At 34.9% G+C, this 22510-nt stretch overlaps 1 protein-coding gene across 1 annotated transcript in view; it reads right to left on the bottom strand.

Moving 5' to 3' along the window:
- The window catches only part of LOC134804631 (cell adhesion molecule Dscam2-like), a 114784-nt gene that overhangs the window by 36499 nt on the left and 55775 nt on the right, over positions 1–22510 (bottom strand). Inside the window, exons 2-10 of the mRNA XM_063777743.1 lie at positions 19502–19556; positions 15719–15783; positions 8893–8935; positions 4495–4538; positions 3878–3963; positions 2893–2984; positions 2281–2435; positions 1650–1740; positions 289–585 (exon numbers count right to left, since the gene is read on the bottom strand). Coding sequence (XP_063633813.1) covers positions 289–585; positions 1650–1740; positions 2281–2435; positions 2893–2984; positions 3878–3963; positions 4495–4538; positions 8893–8935; positions 15719–15783; positions 19502–19556 — 928 coding nt within the window. The remainder of the gene's footprint in view (positions 1–288; positions 586–1649; positions 1741–2280; positions 2436–2892; positions 2985–3877; positions 3964–4494; positions 4539–8892; positions 8936–15718; positions 15784–19501; positions 19557–22510) is intronic.

Genomic DNA, 22510 nt, shown 5'->3' on the forward strand with positions numbered 1-22510 from the left:
CTTAATATTATATCAAGTTACTTCAATTATAATGAGTTGCAGTCTCGCCAGCACTAGTATCATTTAACGTAACTTCTGCGAAATAAGCAGAGTTACTTATTTATAGTTTGCTATATTTTACTTTATTTATTGTAGCATTATCAGTAAAACCACAATCATAACGTTGGCAATAAACACTTAGCATTGAAAAACCTTATTATTTAGCTACATATACTTAAATTCATGTTTAAAAATAAATTATCCCGCAGTTAAATAATGTTAAAACGCAAGGATGCCCAATCGACTTACCTTCTTGCCATTTCACCTGAAGGACTGTGTACAATACATGTATAGGATTCTCCGTTGCTCTCCTTCAATACTCTTGGTATACTTAGAACTCCGTCTTCATTAGGTTCAAACAACTGCCGCTTTTTACGAAAATGATCGCTATCTGTAAATCCTGTATTATTTTGTTTTACAGTTAAGTTCTGTTCAGTGTGCTCACGCAATAGCTTGCTTTGTGTTTCTCTTGATCTCTTATATCGTGGATGTTGTGATATCATTGAACTTAATATTTTTTTGCCTCTGTGTTCCCAGTCGAGTTTACTGAAGGAAATAATTAAATAATGTTTAAAAGAACCGAATATTGTTTCTTAACTATTATTATGAACATGAAATATATTTCGTTTTTATACTTTTATTTATATTTTTATATTTAAGCGCTGGTGGCCTAGTAGTGGCTAGTAGTAAGTCGTGCTACTTTCAATCCGGAGGTTGCGAGTTCAAACTTCAGCTTGTACAATCAGCAGCAATAGTTGCTAAGTGGGCGATGTGTTCAAAACTATCTTGACGCGCCTTTATTGTTAAGAGAATAAGAGCGTGTCAATCACCTAGCGTTAGAATTTTCTTCAATGACTAATTTCAAATGTTGCGAGTATCCAAGCTAAAATACGGCTTGTTATTTTTTAATTATCTTACCCAATTGGGAACTCGCTTGTATTATGTAAAATTAAAATTATCTTTCTTCATTTATTTACACAAGTCCTATCCCAGACAGTTGTTGGACCAGCATAATTATTATCCGTCGGTGTGTATTCGATAGGAATATATAGGATGTCGGTCGAACTTTGGTGACATTTTTTGTCAAATCTAACAAATCGTTGATAATCGTTTGTCCCAATCCGTACTTTTTTAGCCAGCTTCACACGTATTTATCGTTTTCATGAAATAATTAATGTTATTTTATATCTCATTTCTTCAACCAATATCACTGTTGCCAGGTGACATATTATATCTATAACCGTTTCATAACAAGAAATAACTGATTACGGGTTAGCACTGATTGACTAGCACGTTATCTTTTCGAGGATTAGCAAAGTAATATTTTGGTTTTAATTAATATGGATTTCCGCAAAGTAACGCCTGATTCTATTCACTACAAGAAATAACTGTCTGAATAGGCCTCAATACGTACTTGTCAGAGTATAAAGAGACTATAGGAATCTATAAATTCTCTAACCTACTGGGTGTAAAGGATGGCCTAAGTACTAAATTTGATTACATTAGCTATAATAGAACCTTACTTCTATACTTTACAAATAAGTCGAAATTATTTTTTTTATTGATTTTAACTTATAGAATAGAACTTAGACTTATATAATTACACGTACCTTATTGGGAACCCATAGTAGGGGCATCGTAACTTCAAGGGCTCTCCGCTCTGAATTTTTATTGGCGGTAAAGACCTGATATACGGTGGACCTAAAACGTGAAAGTCGTTAAAGTAAAACTCCTTAATGCTTCGCATGACTTTGCTGTTAAGGTACCTATTGTTTTGTTTCAGTGACTTCCAAGCAATGTCGGAACACTACTGTTATGTAGTAGTTTCAAACGCATACAGATAAATATAGGTAACATTGAATGACGTCTGTTTTCCCAAGGGGTAGGTATATAAGGATTACCATTTTCATTAAAATCTTGACAAAACCTGTCTTTCATATTTATTTATTTCTTATTCTTATTGTTATTCTATTGTGTATAATAAAATAGTATATATTATAATAACCGGGAAGCTTAAAATATCACATATTTTATTCATTTTATTCAACTTAAACCTTAAAGAGGGGACGCGTAGGGCTAAGCTGGTCGGCTCTTTATCATTTGTCACCATGCCTGTCACGTTCTAACAAATGTGTAAGTGCGAAAGTGACGTGTGACATGACAGGTGATAAAAATGCGATCATAATACCGCTTCTGGACATAAAGCATAATGTGTGTAAGAAAAACACTCAATACTCTTACCATAAACGTCAATCCTAGCTGAATGACCGACACTGGATTCCCCTTCCACTGCTGTGCAGGAGTACAGACCTCCATCCTCCACTCTAGACCGTGTTATATTCAAGTGTGACACCACGCCGACACCGTTGGGTGACATCATCTGGCCTATAGTGTATCTGAAATGGTGGTTCAAACAATTTATATATAAGTAGGTACCTATATTAAAAATACGTAATAGTTTTCTTTTGCAGAGGTTAATGGAGTATAAATATACCTAAAATAAATCCCAAGGAAGCAATCAGAGTAAATAAGAGACCGATTAATTATACAATAATACGACATTTAGGAACATTAATAGCATATCAGCATATCACTTATTTGCGTTATGTCCATATATTTTTGATACTTAATTGTGTTATAAATAAATAAATGGTTTGTTGTTTTCTAATAAAATCGTGGTACAGTCGCCATCAGATATATCGGAGCGGGCAAGGTGTTCACAATATCTGAACACGCACTCTAACGCCCTGGCAATAGAGGCGTGTTCAGATATTTGTGAGCGCCTTAGCCGCTCCGATATATCAGATAGCGATTGTACAGTGGTTATGAAGCGAACATTTATTTTTAATTTACCTTTGTTCTGTGTTTGGGGATATAACGACTCCGTCTCTGTCCCACACGAACCGAGGTGGCCTCTCAGCCGTTGCTGTGCATTGTAAACTGACCTAAAATAACATTTTGGAATAAGCAGGTACTAAATAAATAAAAAATCGGATTAATTACTAACATAAGATGCCCAAATGGTTTCATACCAGGGATGTTACGGAGCTCCGGTTCCGTTTCCGTTAAGGCGGAACTTCCGTTTGGTATTACACATCCGTTTCGGTTCCGGTCCCGTTATGTTTGAAACGGAAGTTATAACGGATGTCATACCAGTCATTCGCTCATCGCCCCGCTTGCCACGTGCTACGCTAATTTGTTGTTTGTTTGTATACTTTGTTTTATTCGTGTTATTAAAATTAAAATCGTATGTGTTCTATTGTGTACTGACTACTGACTGTGTAGTGTGTGTGGTGAATGTTAGCGTGTAAAAAAACGCACAATGAAGCCGAAATCAAGTTCGATTTGGAACTATTTTGATGAAGTTAGTGGGGACACGGCTATAAAGTGTAAACTTTGTCTGAAGGTTTATTCTAGAAAGGGGAAAACGACTACATCGCTAAAAAGTCAGGCTCCGATTCTGGTTCCGGTTCCGTTTTCGGTTCCGTTTCCGTTTTCGGTTCCGTTAAACTAAATTGAAAACATTCGGTTCCGATAAAACCACATCCGTTACATCCCTGTAATTCATACACAGTGCGTGTTACTTGCTCTTTAGTCCTTAAACTCTCGATTAACTCAATTGTACACATTGATTTATCATGACAAGATATGTTACACTTACATGTTATACTCAGGTACTTACATATACCACGGCTAGTACTAAACTATTTCAGTGTTATAAGAGGACAAATTTCAAGTAAGTACTAAAATTTAAACGTTAAACTTTGATTAAAGCTGTGTTTACTGCCAGCATGTACCAAATTACCCAGACGAAATTATTCCAAACGCAATTACTTACGTCGTCCCCGGGTGTCACGATCTTCTCGTTAAAATTGTGTGTTATAATAATATTGCTGGATACTAGATCTCGCTTGAAACGGGAGACTGAAATAAAAGAGAAATGATGTTCTTTTAAAATAGTTCATTATGTTATTATATAGATGGGGTAATTCATCAGTGACTGGCCACTGTTGGCCACCCTTAATTAAAAATTAATTCTATTCACCTATAAACAGAATTCATTTTAGTATAAGGTTTCAATAACTGGCCAGCCTTCAATAACTAGCCACCTTATACTAAAATTAATTGTGTTTATAGGTGAAAAGAATTCATTTTTAGTTTAGGGTGGCCAATTACTAACAGTGGCCAGTTACCGGCGAATTACTATTTGGCCGATTAATTTCACAAAATAACTTTTTTATGAATTACAATTCAAACCCAACAACACAAATATACGTTAAATCATTTAAATTGATAAATAACCAACGTTTATCTCTTATATGTTTTCTCGGAAAATATTATCCTCCCTACTCAGGTGCAGCTTTCAACCAACGATACGGTAATAAATTCGTAAATAATACGGCATAAGTAATAATATAATTTTCTTTCAATAAATATCATGGAAAAGAAGCTTACCATTAATATTCCCTTTCCGTCTAGTTTTTCTGTGTGAAATGATTCTGAAACAAGATAGTAGTTGGATAGTGGAAATAGATATTCAGGGATGTACTTGTTAGAAATTAACTATTTATGTAAGAACCTATAATGATAATTAGGAAATCGAAACATTATAAATTTGCCCTTTTAAGTATTTACGTATTGTTTATAAATTCATTATACTCGCACGAATCGACAAAAAAATCCTTATATGTAATTATTGAACCTAACCTACGAGCCTAAGAACCTATAATAAGAGCGCTGGTGGCGTAGCGGTAAGAGAGCGAGCGTCCGACTTTCAATCCGGAGGTCGCGGGTTCAAATCCCGGCTCGGAAAAATGAGTTTTTCAGAACTTATGTACGAAATATCATTTGATATTTACCAGTCTCTGTATATTTGGGTATTTAAATAAAAGTAAACCAATAATTTGTACATTTTCGGGTAGATATAACATTTATTGGGTAACCAACCAAATACAAAACCGCCTGGATCTGTGACTGAACGATCTGACTTTAGTACACTATTAGATCATGTAATGTGTATTCATCTACCCTCAACTGGCTTAAGGAGCCATTTGAGGGTAGATTTTGTTTACCTTTATGGTAGATTTTGATCATGTAATGTTTTATTCTACCCTAGATTTTGTTTACTTTTATTTGAATACCTAAAGATGATCAGTACATAATAAATCATTAAAGCCGTATTCAAAAAGTAGAATCTACTTGTATACTAATAGGCACTAAACGATACAAATTTGACCAGCTCCAGACACAAACTATCCAGTTATCCGGCCGTGCGTCATACACGTCGTCATAAATTCGCATATGGCATTAATGCCGCGGCACGAGCCCTCTGTTTCGCGGTAATATCATTAATCTATGCGAAATTTATGCGCAGTTAACTGGTGAAATGTTTGCTTGTATAATTAAATTGTTAGTTTTTTGTTTAGTCAAGGAATTTGAATAATATTGAATCAACACCGTGTTTGTTTGAGTTATACAGTAGAGCGGCATTGTGTTAAACGTTTTAAAGCAAAAATAAATTATACGGTTACTTATATACTCGTATATTTTATATTTATTATGTTTTTCAAGTTTTTGGACCGTATGAAATTGATGAAGATAATAGTAAGGGTCAAACAGATCACTGTGTTATGTCTTTCCTGTAGACATACACGAGAGTTAAGGGCTATAAAGGCTAATTTTCTTATTTAACCCTTATCCACGTGAAAAGGTCCTCCTTTTAATAATAATAATAATATTCTTTATTGTGCACAATGAAAACATGATTAAATACAGCAAATTAACAAATAACAAATTAGCAAATTAACTATTGCCCACAGGAGAGAAAACTAGTGTGTTATCGCGAACAGTACATTTTTCTCTCCTGTGGGCAATAGTTAACAGCTTGTGGGCATGTAAGCAATGATTTTATCATAGTTCTCTAAATAAAAGGAGGACCTTTTCATGTGGATAAGGGTTAAATAAGAAAATTAGCCTTTATAGCCCTTAACTCTCGTGTATGTCTACAGGAAAGACATAACACAGTGATCTGTTTGACCCTAATAATATTTATATTTCCTAGTGGGAGTTCATATACCTTGTAACAACAGCAAAACAAGTAAATTTTTTATTTTCAGAGTGAATCATACTGTGTTTTTCTTATGCTAGTATTTTAATCTCAAATAGAGGTTTGTGAATAAGCTTTTTTATTCTACTGTTACTGATAAAACTTGTTTTCCAGACTAGATCTCACCCCGCAAATAACGAACAACTAAGTTAGGATATTGTTTATACGATGGAAAAGCGTTTAATTCGCCGTTCGCAACATGCAAAATCACTGTTATTGCTTCGAGCGTGAACTAACGTTGGTTGTGCTTTACATAACGAATTTTCATAGAACAGACAACGCGTGTTTCCAGCATCCGCCCTAGGGCAAATAGAACAACATTATCGACAAAGCAGTAAAGAGGAAGTCAAAATCATGCTGCTTTCGGGTAATTTAGCGCACTAGATACTTGTAATATAGGAAAGGTTAATTGCTGAGTACACAATAGACTGAAACCTCCTTGCCATTCTTTTTTATGAAATAATATGCAGGTACTTATATATAACTGTATTTCAAGTAGGTACCTAAGTAGGGTAAGACCTCCAGTGAATGAACACTTAAGCAATTATCCAAGTTTGAAAAATCATTTCTCAGCATTCATTAATAATTGGAATAATTAACTGCAATTTAATCAATCCTCATTTAATAAATAAGAAAGTAATTTCTGCGATTTTTTATTACTTTCATAGTTTTTGAGTTATAGCAGAATTTATCAAAAAGTACCCAAAAACCTAATGAATGAACATAAAAACTAGTGAATGAACACCGCAAAACCCAGTGAATGAACATTATTTACATCTTTTTAATCAGCATTAAAAATACATTTTTAACACAATAACCGTTTCTAGCTCTATTTTAGTAGGTATAGCGAAAGCGTTCATATCTTTTTATCCCTCCATATTGATTTCAATTTAATAAAATGATGGTTATGCACCAATAACACAGAAACCTGTTACATATTAATAAGAAAAAGAGAATCAATTTTTAAATAAGTAATAACGTGCATATTTTGATGAAAATAGGTCAGGCTTAGCAAATAATGCTTAAAATAATAAACTTGTCATTGCGTTGTTCGTGGTTACATTGTTCATACATAGAATTAGTAGAAATCTAATAAATGAACAAGCCAAATTTTGTATTGTTCATACATGGGCATGAAAAATCTAGTAAATGGACTATAAAAATTTGGTTTGTTCCAATACTGGCTGAATGAGTAAGAATCGTTTTAGCAGAATCACAAAAAACAAGCTCAATACCATTTCGTTTACATATACATTAAGAAAAAAATGTAAATCTAGACTATACCAGTAAATGAACACACCGTTCATTTACTGGTTTCAGAACATTTGATAAGCCAGTAATGGAACTATAAAAAATAAAGACTTCATCGCATAATACGCCGTCAAAGTCTAAATTTATGGAAGGTTTAACTCTTAATCTAACCAAATAACTCAACTTTGTACAGGTATACATTAAATAAGCATTTCATATGTTGCTCCAAACTTACACTGTTCTTACCTGGGATCTAATTTTTCCTTACAAAACTTCAAAACCAGAAACCTGTAAACTTCAAATTCCAGTAACATTCAAACTGGTCGAAAATAAATTTATCACGGGTTGCCATTGCATAGAAAATAGAGTTGTTAATAAGAAAAAAAATACGAAAAGTGGTGGAAATTGTTGTATTACTTATTTTAGACAAAAAACGTGATTTTGTTCATTCACTGGGGGGTGTTCATTCACTGGAGGGTTTACCCTATCTAAGGCTGAATTTGTAGCTGTTGTACCTTTGGCTTCTGAAGTGAAACACATAATTGACATTTTGAAATCTATCCTATCAATTATGTAACAGCCTGCATAATTATGTCCGCAATATAGGATTTGTAGCTTTATTTTCAGAGTTGATAAATAAATTAGTAGGTAACATTTATTATTAGGTTATGAGCAAATTTTTTCTTGTTACGAAGTTGATATTCTTGCGTATATAATTTAGCCAATCTTGAGTCAACAGAGAAGAATTTAGTCAACAGAACATGCTTTTGCATATTAATTATCACAGTCTCCTTGTATAGTAGAAGTTAAGAACTCCAAATTAAGCTAACTTCGTCATCGGTCGCAGAGGTTTATTAATTTTTTGCCTGAGATTCCCAAAGTGTAGTGGAAAAGTTCTTAAAGACTGAAAGTTTGGAGAAGTACTCTCGAGTTCAGCCTCGAAGAAACTTATTAAATTTTCTTATATTATTCAATGCAAGTTGGCTTTTAGCGAGATAAATGCTAGAAATTGTTGAGAACAGTTTTCTGCGCGGAACATAAGTATGTAAAAATGGAAATTATGAACAGTATTCTTTTAGGAAAAACTTACGTAGGTTTTTTGTTGGTGCATAATCCTAATGATTATTATTACTCCAAATGTTTGGTGTGGTTTTGCGTGGTTTTAGCAAAAATGACCTCAGGACTGGCGAACGAATATTTGGGTCAACGATACTTTACGGGAAAAAAATATTAACCCTTTACCAGGCTGACAGTTCAAAAATGACAATCTAATGTAATGTCAGTCTTACAGATCGAAAATAGAACACATGTTTGAAGTACCTTATGTGGGAAATTATAGCCTGGTAAAGGTACCTACCTACTTGATTTGGCCATAATGTATTATGTTTAATTTCCAATCAATGTATTTGTTATAACTCATAGACATGTATGATAACATAAACATTATTCACATGTTAATAGTACATACCATGACTACATTTAAGTTTGCTACTTACCTAGTGGAATAGTTACGCCGTGCCTCACTATAAAGTGGTATACCTGAGAAATAAATAATTATACATTTATAACTTCATTATAAAATATCACACTGGCGTCTCAAGACAAGGATATAGCTCAACAATATCTAGAATAGTCAGTCTAAGTCCAGTTTACAGCGAGTTAGCAATGACAAAGTGTGTTAAAGCTCCACTATGCAGGCTCAAATAGACTGTGCGAGAACTTTGTCGCTGCAAACTCAACTTAAGCTAATTATCCAATCAATGTTTTAAACTAAGTACTTCAATTTTCCCTACGATGTCCGAGGAATGACAGGGAAGTCACTCACGACCGTCACTGACGACTCCACGTCCACCGGTTGCATAGCGCGGTGCACTCCTCATATCAATAATCTAAATAAGGATTTCATTATTTTTTGGCGTTATGCAAATAGATTATTCAGACGAGGAAGGTGTGCACCGCGATAAAATATCAGGTCATTTTTTTTATCATTTCCATAATTATATTTATGGAATGTAAACGAGCGACAATGGCGGCAGATATATATTAGTATTTAAGGGTTTTTTTGGATAATAAATTAAAAATAATAATTATAATATCCACATTATTGTGATAAATTGCTAATTTGTTACTGGATTTTGTGATCAAATTCAACATGTGTTATCAACACATCATCCCTTTTACTTATCGCAAACGTTACCGTGTTGTATCAAACTCATAATCACCTAAATTAAGACACAAACAAACGAAAAAAACACTTTCAAACTTTTTCAAAAACAGAACGCCGGGTAACTTCATTTCCACCCAGTTTAGTTCTAGAGCACCGCCAGAAACTCGACTAGAACGATGCACTCCAAACTTTCCCAACTCTGTGGTTCGCGTGGGCAAAGTTACTCGCTTCCGAACTGCTAATCTATATCGAAACCCACACACCGCTGCTATTCAGTCCTACCAATCTCAACTTTACACCCTTTCAGTTAAGGACGCAACTCACCGCATTAAGTAACGTTGCGTTCGCGAACTGCGCGGAGATTTTGAAAAAAGTTTTGAAGCGGTGGCTGAATGGCTCGAGTCTTTAATAGCAGTGAATTAAAAAAAGTTTTTTTTTTACTTTTTACGTAACTGAAAGAGCGGTGTTTTATATTTTATGCTGATGGAATTTAAAGACTCTTTTCTACACATTTATTAATAATTAACAGTTTTATATTAGGGTTGGTAACAAAGTTTACAATGGCCGATTCAATGGTATTTTTTTGTTATTAGCACAATCGAATGAGGACAATGGTCGAAATCTCGAGACGGCCCTGAAATTTTGTATATGTATGTTAATAAAAGGTACTGAGGCCCCACCGCGAAAAACGCAATTCAAAATTCCTTTATCTGGCTCTCTATCACTCCAATATGCATGAGTGATAGACAAGTTTTAAATTTTTTACGACCGCAGCTATTTTGAAAAATAATTATGTTACATCCTTTAGAAATTTTCTTTTTACTCTGAATCTACGCACTTTATGAAATATACTTTTTTGTGTATAATTTTGCTTGCGTTTCGCAACAATATAACTGTAAGCTTTCAATGAATTCTACATTAACGAAATTGCGAGCGTAGTAAAGTAATATGTGCTTTCTGAAAATAACTTTTGATCATGTGCCTTCGATAAACACAGCATCAGAAACCAACAGCCGAGCCGTGTGGTTGAATTCCCACGAGCGATAAATGGTATGCTAAGCCCTCCTTAGGTCCCTAACCCGAGGACTGGCACGTCTAGAATAAGCCCTGCGCCGGTTTGAGTACCTGAAAAAATTTAGCGAACGAACATGGCAATCAACAATTTGTACACTTGTCCCTTGTATATTTTTAATTAATGGCTTACGAAGAAACGAACACCATGAAAGGAGCAGAATAGCGTGGGCTGCGGCTAGATACCTGGCGTGGGCTTTTTTCGTCAGAGGTGGCGTAGGTACATTTTATTATATTTATTATACTTACAGTAAGTACAGTCACACTCAAAAGTCACTAGCAACCGATGAGACTTTTTCTTTTAATAGACAGAGTTCTAGCCCCAGAAAATGGTTCACGATTACCAGGGGTCTAGATCCAGTATAAATTTGATATTTGCTAGGCAGGTAAGTCGAGCGTAATCAACGCTTTTTATCCCCCACCACGCATAAACCGACCAGGATATTATATTTATATAGTCGCACCAAGAAAAGTCTGCAGCGGATTTGATAGCCCACGCAGTGTAAGTGTTATTTATACGTCATAATTTCATAGAAGTTTGACGTTTAAAATGACGGTCTGACTCTACCTACGTACCTGCCACAAATACTAAGCAGACGCGTGAATCTGTTAACTTTATGGTATAGTGTGAATCAAACGATCTGATCTAGTTTACTCAAAGAGTCTCAAGAATACAATACCATTGAGTGGTAAACCACAAATTAGGATAATCACCTCGTAGTAAAAGCAGATTATAACCGCCTTGAAATGTTAGTATAGATTAACGACTCTATTTCTTTAAACAATAGACTACAAAATACACTAACTAAATAATGGCTAACCTAACTTTTTTTGCATTTAACAACCATCGACATTAAAAAAGAACACACTCAGTAGAAAAACAGCTATGAGTACCATAAAATTCCATTATATTTTCGGCTCTATAGTCTTACCATAAGGATAAAAATGCTTTGAAGGTAAGAATAACATTCACACGTTTTGCATTTAGAGATAACAGATGTGCCGCCAGGGTCGTACTCGCATTGTTGCAATTGATAAGCACGTGGTTTATCTGTTTATGTCGGAATGTTATTTAGTGGTAATTTTTTCTGACCTACACCTAACTACAATTGTAATAAAAGAGCGACAGAGACACCAATAAAAAAAAATTACCTGGCTTGTTATCAAATTGTGGGACACATTATGATATTATTGTAGTTTTAAATCTCAGTGTCTAACTGGCTTTCGCTCGTTCAGTACATGTGTTCTTATTCAATTCCTACTGATCTTTTACGCAACTTGGCTAAGTTTTGCCGGACATTCCCTGCTTTCGATTGGATTTTGTACCTTGTGATTTTAACCACCCTGCGGGTGCGGGCTCAGCACGGTTCCATTTTTATCGACTATCACTATGCGCGTCCCTTTCGCACTTACATACTTGTTAGAACGTGACAAGCATGGTGACAAGGGATAAAAACGCGACCGTGCTAAGCCGCCTGGCTACGTTTTACTGGACTTGATAATAATTATTTGGCGACCGTGGGTCAATGCGAGTGCGAGTGGACATTAACTAATATGTATAATAATTATACATTTTTATCTTTCTACATACTTTATTTAACACCAGAATACGTCCCTGTCGTGGCTAAGGTGCATGTGACTTTCCAAAAGATTGAATATGATATTATCTTTTTAGAGACGATGGGCATTGAAGTCGGTGGCAAGAGGTTATCAAACCTGCGCTTTGCTGACGACATAGTCCTCTTCTCCCATACGTCATCACAACTGCAACAAATGCTGCAAGACCTCAGCACGGCGAGCCTTGAGGTTGGACTTACAATGAATAGAGCGAAAACTCAGTTGAGGACCAATCAAGCTAAACATAGCATTGTGGTGGATGGGCAGGATATACAATATGTCGACGAGTACGTTTACTTGGGCCAGATAGCATCCTTCGAGAACAGGCGGTCTATCGAAATCGATAGACGTATCGAGAACGCCTGGAAGAGCTTCTGGTCCATGAAAGCGCTAATGAAGGGCGACCTTCCCTTGTGTCTTAAGCGCAAACTCCTTGACATGTGCATCCTGCCCATCCTAACCTACGGTGCACAAACTTGGTCATTAACTGAGGCTCTAAAATCGAAACTCAAGGTTTGCCAGCGTGCGATGGAGCGTAGTATATTAGGTGTTCGCAGAACTGATCGGATCAGAAACACGGAACTACGCTCCAGAACTAGAGTTGTAGATGTAGGCGTCAAGACCGCTAAGCTTAAGTGGGACTGGGCTGGACATGTCTGCCGCATGCACCCAGAAAGGTGGGCCAAAATGGTTACTGAGTGGGACCCACGGAACACAATAGACGGTGCAGGCCGGAGTTTAGGCAGACCTAAAAGGAGATGACGGGACGACTTGGACGCATTCTACCCCAAATGGTGGGAAAATGCCGATGACAGGGTCGAGTGGAAAAAACGAGGGGAGGCCTTTGCCCAGCAGTGGGACACCAAAGTAGGCTAGGGAAAAAAAAGACCATTTTAACCCCATTCAACAAGAAATAAGGTTTAGAATTCAATATACATGCAATGTACTTCTAACTTATTTTGTAAGTAAATTGGTTGGCGCCTACGAGAACAAAAGCAGAAAATAGGATTGTAATAGAACAATGCCATTGTTAGTACAGGTAAGTGAACAAGATCAGTTTAAAAAATTTTACCTATACACAGCACACATATTCACCGGTATCGCATACCACAAGCAAACCCGTTGTACCAAAAGTGTGCATGTTATAAATTCGCCAAGTTTCTCCACGCCCGCGGCAAATAATTCACTCGGCTAGCTTTAACAGTGAATAATTCACGAACATATCTTATCCCGGAGATAAACCACGTTCTTACCCTTAAAAGTATTTTCGGTAGCTTTTTCATTAAGTACCTTACTCTGTTTACGCATATTATTTGTCGATGGCACTGGGTGATGTTTACATATTTATTGTTGTTCTATTTATTTATATTTTAAAGCAGCTTCACTTCAATATTTAATCAATATAATTTGAGACTGATTTACTTCCTATCGAGATAATAACAAAACCGGCTAAGATCATGTCGGGCCATGCTCAGTGAAGGGTTCCGTAGTTATCAGTTATCATCCGTCGCAACAGGCAGTCTTGAACACGAACGTGGACTATTAGTAAGTATCATATTTATACAGTCAGCAAAAGTGAGAATCTTATCAGCGCTTTGTACGTCTTTGTCCATACTAGGAAGGGAAAACTTTTTGCTATAACTCAAAAAATTTCGCTATGGTTTTCATTGAATATCCTTACAAAGTTTTACTTTCACAATTTTTTTCATATAATTTTTGGACCGATGGCGATGGTTCAAAAGTCAGACCGGGTTACATATTTTTTTCTCACATATAACAACTTTCTACGATCCAACAACCGTAGATCCGTATTCGTTGTTAAAGACAACGACATATCACACTACAGGGTTGAAGCGACTTTGTCGGCGTGATTAATTTGTATATCCATGCCAAATTGTAGCTTTATAGCACTAACGATCATGGAGCAAAGCCGCGGTCGGATAGTCAGACAGACGAACATGGCGAAACTATAGATAAGGGTTCCTAGTTGCCTACGGACCCTAAAAAGGAACAATAAACTACTTACACGACTTTATGAAATAAGATTACATCATTTGTTTTCATTACGAGTAAGTAAAAGTAACTCAATATTAAATGATGTTTCCCGCAAGGTCTGGAGCGACGAGTCGAAGTTGCGAAGATATTTTTTGCCAAAAAGATTTGTAAGGCGCTCTTAACTTTAAACGTAGAAAACTTGTTCCTTTCGGAGTTTCACTTTATATCACGAATACATGTTGCTGCTTTAACGTGGCATACTTGGTGGTCGTAAAATAATACGCCATGTTATTTAACTTTCGTTCAGTTCGCATGTATTATTTGAAATAATCTTCAAAGCAAAGTTGCTAAGTGATAGAGACCTTAATCTTTTGTTATTGTATGTAAATGCCTATTTATATGTAAAAGAAAACATTAAATTCATTAAAATAAATGTGTATTTTACACAGTCGCTAGAGTAGAGATATGCCCGCTTTGCGTAGCACGGCAAACTTACTTTGATAGTGACACTCATCTGAGTCATCTCGTGCACGTTGCAATAGGTACTCGTAGTTTCAGTGACCAACCTTCTTTCAGTTTAGTTTAAAACGTACACTTTAAAATTTCATTTTAAGTTTGTTATTTAGTTTTTACAGAAATACACCTGACCGTTTTATTTTATTGTCGACTGTTCAATTCAATCAACGGTATCATATTTAGTAACAGGACAGGTCCTTTAGCAAAAATCGCAGTTAAAACGATTATGATGCAAACATCAAAAGCGGCGGTCTGGTTTCAAATTATCGTGTTATTTATTGACTTGAAATTGATAGTTTTAATGTTACTCTCAGTCATTTCGCTGGAACATGTTAAATGGTGGTTATTATTAACCATGTGTCTACGACTAATGGAAAAAACTAGATAGCTACTTTCGAATTTTGTTTTTTTTTTACCTAAAGCAGTTTTTGAAACAAATCTTCTACATAAAGTTTATTATGTTTAAAAATCGGCCTCGTGATTTCTAAGAACAAACCTGCTCGTTTTTGGGTTTCCCCATATGCATTTCGATTTGATACACATCATCAGTGTGTAGGTACTATAAAATTAAAAAACTTATCAACTTATCCATAATAAATATAATGTCATTACCGTATCTACCGACGAGTATCGGTTTGAGGTAGGTATACGGACGGAGTTATAGCCGTTCAGATGTGTGTTTTTTATGTTCTTAAATTTAAATATTGTAAGAGAAAAGGACATGTTAAATTAAAATTTTCAAGAATTACAGCAATCAACATAAAATTGTACATGAACGAGGTAGCAGGCAGAAGCTAGTTCAAATAAAAATACACCTACGCATAAATTTAATAGACCAAAAGACTACGAAACTATGTAAATAAACTAAACAGGGTAATCAGATTCTCCACCAAGTCGGTTAGAACGTTGCTATAAAAAACGGTATAAGTATGTATTATGTAAATTAACTATCTTACCATTATTCCGGTACACCAGGATCTTTGCCGCATCCTTTTCGTCCCCGGGAGACGTTGCTTTAGCACTGAAAAAATATTCATATGAATAGGAAAAATGTTATTTTATAAGTCATGTAAGAAAAATAATAATGCACAGGGTAAAATGGGCCTTTCAAATATGATTTAAGTAATTTATTTTTTGTTAGGTTTTTGTAATTGTTTAGGTTAGGTTTTTGTAATTCATATTTATTGCTAATAATTGTATTAAATGTCAACATCACAAATTACATACGATGATCTGATAATGTTAATGCTATTTAATGATAATGGCACGAACCTACCTATCGTTATTATAAATAAGTAATTAATAAACGGCTTTCTAGAGTTGGACCAAGCTAAATCTGTAAAGTGCGGAAATGTCATCTTTGTTGTCAACAAGATTGAAACAGGACGTTAATGACACCTCCTCACTTTGTTCTGTCAAATTACATCTCACAATAATTCCCGTGACAGACAGGTAGACAACAAGGTGTCTCATAAATTCATTTCTGTACCGATGTCTGTCATAGTCAACAGAGAACACTAAAATGATCTTGTAGTTTAAATTTTTCAATAAACGTAACTAAAACCTTTTTTCCCAAATGATTATTATCTATGAAAATAAAGACGTATATTTTACGATGCCCCGATAACCGTTTGAAGCTATCAAGAAAGCTTAACATCGGATGTTGAAATAAAAAAGCTCTTATCAGCTGTTTCAGGAATGGACGCTTTTATTGCTTTTAAACTTTTATGTCAACGATTTTACCTTTTCGGGGCAGTTTCAGACTGCAAGGTTTAACACGTACCCCTCGTACCAGTTGGAGTATCTTTATTTTGTGAACATGATGTAAAAAATTAAGCCTGATTTTATTTAGATAGATGCAAAATAAATTCATACTCAGGATTGACGGGAGCAATTTTGGTACCTATGACGTTAAATTTGATGAGGGCAATATGTACTGAATTTAGGTATTTTGTTAGAGTGACCCGAATCAATGTCCGATGTTGGATATTTATAGTTTCAATAAGAAATAAAAAAGGTTTGCCAATAAGTAAGGAAAGAGAATTACCTAATAATTTCGGTCTAGAAATTATTAGGTAATATAGGAGGAGTCGCATTTGTAATTTAGATTTTTTTTCATTTTTACACAATAACAATTGCATGATAACAATTGAGTCGATAATTAATTAATAACTAACAATTGCTCGCATTATATTGCATTCTTCCCTCGTCAAACAGGGGTATGAAAATAATACCAATGAGTTGTTTTAGATGTGGAAGAACTTTGTATTCGAGAAATCTTTTGATGACAACGAAATAAAACCACAAAAAGTCAGTATCATCCCAAATATTTTTGAAATATATTGAGGCATTTTGTAATGTGCATATTAATGAGTGCTATTTTAGTGCATAGTCAGATTGGGTTCGGATTAAGTCCAGTTGAATTCATCGTCGCTAAATGTAGACCCAGAATACTTTGACACAAGGTAAGCGACATTAAATCCAGCTTTCCGCTAAACTGCGATTTAATTCCGTTGCCGAGAAAGCACGCCAGTAAAATAAATTCTAATTAAGAGAGATGGGTAAGTACGCACTCTGGGTAAATTTAAAGAGGAAATAAACAACGTCAGAACATAATCGACAGAAATATGTAACACAAACACAGTTTTATTTTATTAGATACTGTTCGTACCTACATGTACTTACTTTCAAGTAGGTATATTATGAAAATCTAGAAAAGAAACGTGACCTGATTTAGTAGGGATTTGACCAATACTAATATATTTGGAGGAATAATTTACATTTTATCGCGCCCTTATTAAAACTAAGGCAAATAACAAAGCCCGATTATATAGGCTGCATTTGTAACAATACAAATATTTTTGAAATGAGTAAATACACTGGTGAGCATAATTTAAATTAAGTAATACATAATTTAGGGCTTGGCGTGGCTACACATGTACGCATCACGACTTTATATCTCTGATAGAGTCATAAGGCGGGCACGCATATGAACTGTCTTCTCTTCTTGTACAATTGTACCTACATCCAGGTTTTCGATCAAACATTTCCAATCTAAATTAAAAGCAAACACTGCACGTGGACATCGAAATTTTGAATACTTAAACAGTGACAAAGACATATATGTAACTTCGTATAAGACGAATAAAGTCTAAGGAAAAAACGTGCCTCGGAATTCAAGTAAAAGTCATTCTCGAATAGATGCCGCACACACCTTTAGCCTATCCTCGGCTAGATGGCGTGACGACACCGTTTCATATTTAACAATTTTAACACATAGATATCAGTGAATGAACATGGATCAAAATTATATAAAAATAATAAAATCATTTATACATATATATACATTTTTTGATAACTTTATACGTTTTCATTTTGAGTTTTAGTCGTGTGTCGATAGATGGCAGTAAATTTACTGTGACTACAAAATTTACAATGACAGGACCCCTCTATACTATCTATTCTTTTTGACAGTGATTAGGGAAACTTTTATAAGAATATCAAATGCCTTTTTTTAGCCGTTAATGCATTTCTCTCTCGAAGCTTTGCATGTTCACGTGCAGTATTAAATGATTACATTTACGGTAACAAGCAAGGATAATCGTGAAAAAACTGCAACCACCCACATGACACAAAACATAAACAAACACTACAAACAGGTCAATTCGAACGTGCACCAGACATCAAACCAATGCTTGAATCATATCAGATCAGTATCAGCAAAGAGAATAGATAGTATAGAGGGGTCCTGTTATAGTAAATTTTGTAGTCACAGTAAGCTTACTGCCATCTATCGACACACGATTAAAACTCAAAATGAAAATGTATACAACTATCAAAAAATATATATATATATGGATAAATGATTTTATTATTTTTATATCAGTTCGACCCATGTTCTTTCAATGTGTTAAAATTGTTAAATATGAAACGGTGTCGTCAACGCTATCTAGCCGAGCATAGGCCAAAGGTGTGTGCGCCATCTATCCGAGAATGACTTTTTCTTGATTTCCGAGGCACGTTTTTTCCTTAGACTTTATTCATCTTATACGGAGTTACAAATGTCTTTGGTATCAGATAGTTTCGCTCGCACTAATACATGTGCGGACAAGTTCGAGCGAAATTAACGCGCGAATGACAGCTATATGGTTCCAATATTATTGAAATATCAGTTTGATGTCAGGTGCGCCTTGGAATTGGCCTGGACGTCCCGTCGCCCGTTTTACCAGTAGTGAGATCTGCCCGAAGCTTTCAGTGCGCCTCCCAATTACGCGAGGTCAAGCAAGATAAATATTGACTAAATAATAAAAGGGGATTAATCAAAAATGCCATATTCGTTATGGAGAAAAAGGTAAATTTATTTATTTACATGTTTTGCCTTTTCTATTGAACTTCCATTTTGCCTTGATAACTGCTTACTTATAATTATTATTTCGAGATTGACGTAGGTAGTTGTATTTCCTGTATTTTGTATTTTCATATTATGCCTATACAAAGACTCAAGTTACACATTCAAATTTTCAACTCCTTTTTTAGAACCTTGGGTGAGAAGTTAAAAAAGTAGAATTATTTATGGTAGGTATATTTAAAGAGTTTTTTTTTCATGAAAAGCTAAAAGCACTATAAGAGCAGAAAAACAATAAAGTTTAAAGAAATTTTACACTTAAACTTTCCCGAGTAGGGACTTGTATTTCTTGGTCTCGCAAGATTTATGTGACATGGGTAGTGGAAGTTGTTACCTTTTATGCAGTTTTACTCGACCAAGGCGCTCTGCGTTCTTCGTTATCGCAATATCTGTAACAAAGATTATTTTTTAAAGGATTTATTGTACTCATTGGACACAAAGAAAATTCTTCGCGAATTTGCGCGAACACAAATAACAAAAATAAAATTAGTAACCATTGTTGTAAAACAAATAACATTTAAGATGCAAGTGACATCAAATTATTTGACAGAAAATAAGTTTGATACTTAGAGTTCCAAAATTTACGAACTGAATGAAATTATGTAAACATAATTATGGGGATATACATATAGTTAGGTACATACAACACACATAATTTTAGGTTTTAGCTATTGAAACTATAGAATGCATACACATTACAAATTACACCGTAACAACCTTGTTATTTTTATTTACCGAATCGCAGTCTATGTATATGAGTAAATCCGATAAATTGTACTGTATTTTAAAACCATCATTAAGTCATATAGTCCACTCTCAACTTTCTTAAAGCAACATTTTAATTGCTTGAAGATAAACAAAATTCGACATTTATTACCAAAATAATGTAAGTAATTAAAGTTTACAGCGCGGAACGAACGCCGGGCGTAAAACGGGTCACCCTTATGTTTGAATGGTTTGCTTTGTAATTCAATTTTAACCAAATTACAGCCACAATTTGGGGCTTGTTGCCTGTGACTCGCGTACTCGTAACGTCAAATAAAAATGCGTCTAAGTCGTACAAAAATAAATAATAACTCAAATTATCTATTACACAAGTTTGTCTGGAAAAATACAGCTATTTTTTTATCCACGAGGTCGTCAACTTTAACGTAAGTTTATTTGTACAAAGTGACGATAACAGCAGCCTAGCCTAGTCGGTACTGACCCCGCTTACGAAACTGGAAGTCCTCGGTTCGAATCCCGGTAAAGGTACCTTATAGGTTAAGATTATCACATATTTATAATATATTTCATTTAATTATTAATATATTAAATTATTCCTTTTGTTGACAAATACCCAAACAAATGGCAACGTAAAATAAACTTAACTGTGTTGCTTAAATGTTAATCAAATAATTATCAAAATCTGAATTAAGTCAATCAAAAAATAACAAATTTCATAAAGAATAGCATTTACTAAGCGCGGTAGCCAAATTCCTATGCAGATAAAATTACATACAGTACCTACCTATAATACCTATATCCAGTTGATAAGTCAATGAAGGCGTAAATCAGTAGGTACTACGTATCCATATAATTTATTTAACAGAACTGTAACTTCGTCGAAACGATGAAATGGAACAATTTCACCAGCGCACGGCATTATAAACTCTATCACAGGAAACGTGGTTAGGTTACTGACCCAGAAATTCTGGCGTACTAAATTGGGATATCGAAATTTGATCTGGACACAGTTTTTCGAATTCGTAGATTTCGGACAGAAAACTACTAAAGTTCGTTTCTGTATTAGATATTCTTCGCAGAATTAAGCATGATGTTCTTTATTCGGTAAAATTCTGAAGTAAATATAGAGTAATAACTCGTTATTTTAGTATACAGGAGCTATAAGGCCTAAAGTGACATAAATAATTACATAGGTACAAGTCGATTCACAAAAGCTGGCACGAATGGAATGAATGGGTAAATGGAAATATCTGTTTAAGTATATAATGTACCTATGTTTATCCAAGCGCTACACTACTACATAGAAGAGGATTTTATATAACTTTTTATCTACACAACTATACGAGGTGATTAAAAAGACGTGAGCAGAGTCAATCCGACGCACATAGTGAATGTTTTGTCTTTAAATGTTATGACAGCACATTGATTATGAAGAAAGTAAATTGTTATACCTACTTGAGTAAGATACGATGCTTTAAAAGTGATTTAACTGTCACGTATAAGGATCGGTTGCACCTTGGTTGCACCAAACTGTTTGTCATCGTTAAAGAGTTCGCAAAATTTTATTGTATGGAGAGTTTCATAGTAAATCGCCGCGACGCGCTGGGTGACGTTGATCAGTCTGTCAAGTGCGAATGGGTCAACTGGCACTAAGGGTAAGTACTTCATCAATATTTGACGGAAGGATTCTGTATGTAGAGTAGAGTGACCATGCATATCGTAAATAATTTACACAAGAAAATTACACAAATCTCGCTAATACCGGTATGAAACAGTAGCTTACTTACATATAATTTACTTCAGTAGATTCAGATTCCCTCTAGATTCATCTAGAGAATTGATCCTACTCACATCTCCAGATTACCCTGTATTCATTTCCACTTTTTTACTGCGGAATACTACAAAAAGGTACATTAGTAAATCATCACTGAGGGCTAGATTGAGCAAATGGAGTGTCATTAGCGTAATGCAAACCACACACACCGCTTGAAGCTTTGAAAAACAAGGCACTTTTTAGTTCTGAGCGCACTTTGCTGACAAAATTGTAGAAAAAGCCCGACTGTTCATAGTGGTATTTATATGTGGATGTTTGTATCATAATTACTTACATAAAAAGGTTAATAGAATTTAAGCAGTTTGCCGCACAGATTAGGTTATTTTAAACCTAGAATGAGACAAACTTCTTGCTTCATTAAAGGTGACATTCGGATGGATTAATGTTGCAGAGTTGCTGATGCACTAAAACATCTGTCTTTAATCAAATCCTCGATGAGAAGAGCATACATCCAACAGCTACAGAAAGAACGATTAGCATTCAAAGGCCCACAAAGCATTGATCACCGGATCAGCCTCTCAAAAGGAATCCTTGGAAAGATATCCGCTGTCATACATCCGCTATTCACTCCATAACGTCGTACGTTTCCAATGTTCAGCGATAAATTCCTTCCTTTCGATTAATACCGTCAGTGTCAGTCGGCCTGCTACTGTTTTAGTCGTATAGAATTTTATTTTATTAGTTTTATTGATACCCGTAGGTAAGTTAGTACTTAATGGTAAAAGTAAGTACATACATACTAATTAAGATTACTTAAGTAAGCTTATGTGGCATTATGTAAGT

Source organism: Cydia splendana, chromosome 2 (assembly GCF_910591565.1).
Source record: "Cydia splendana chromosome 2, ilCydSple1.2, whole genome shotgun sequence".
Lineage (NCBI taxonomy): Eukaryota > Metazoa > Arthropoda > Insecta > Lepidoptera > Tortricidae > Cydia > Cydia splendana.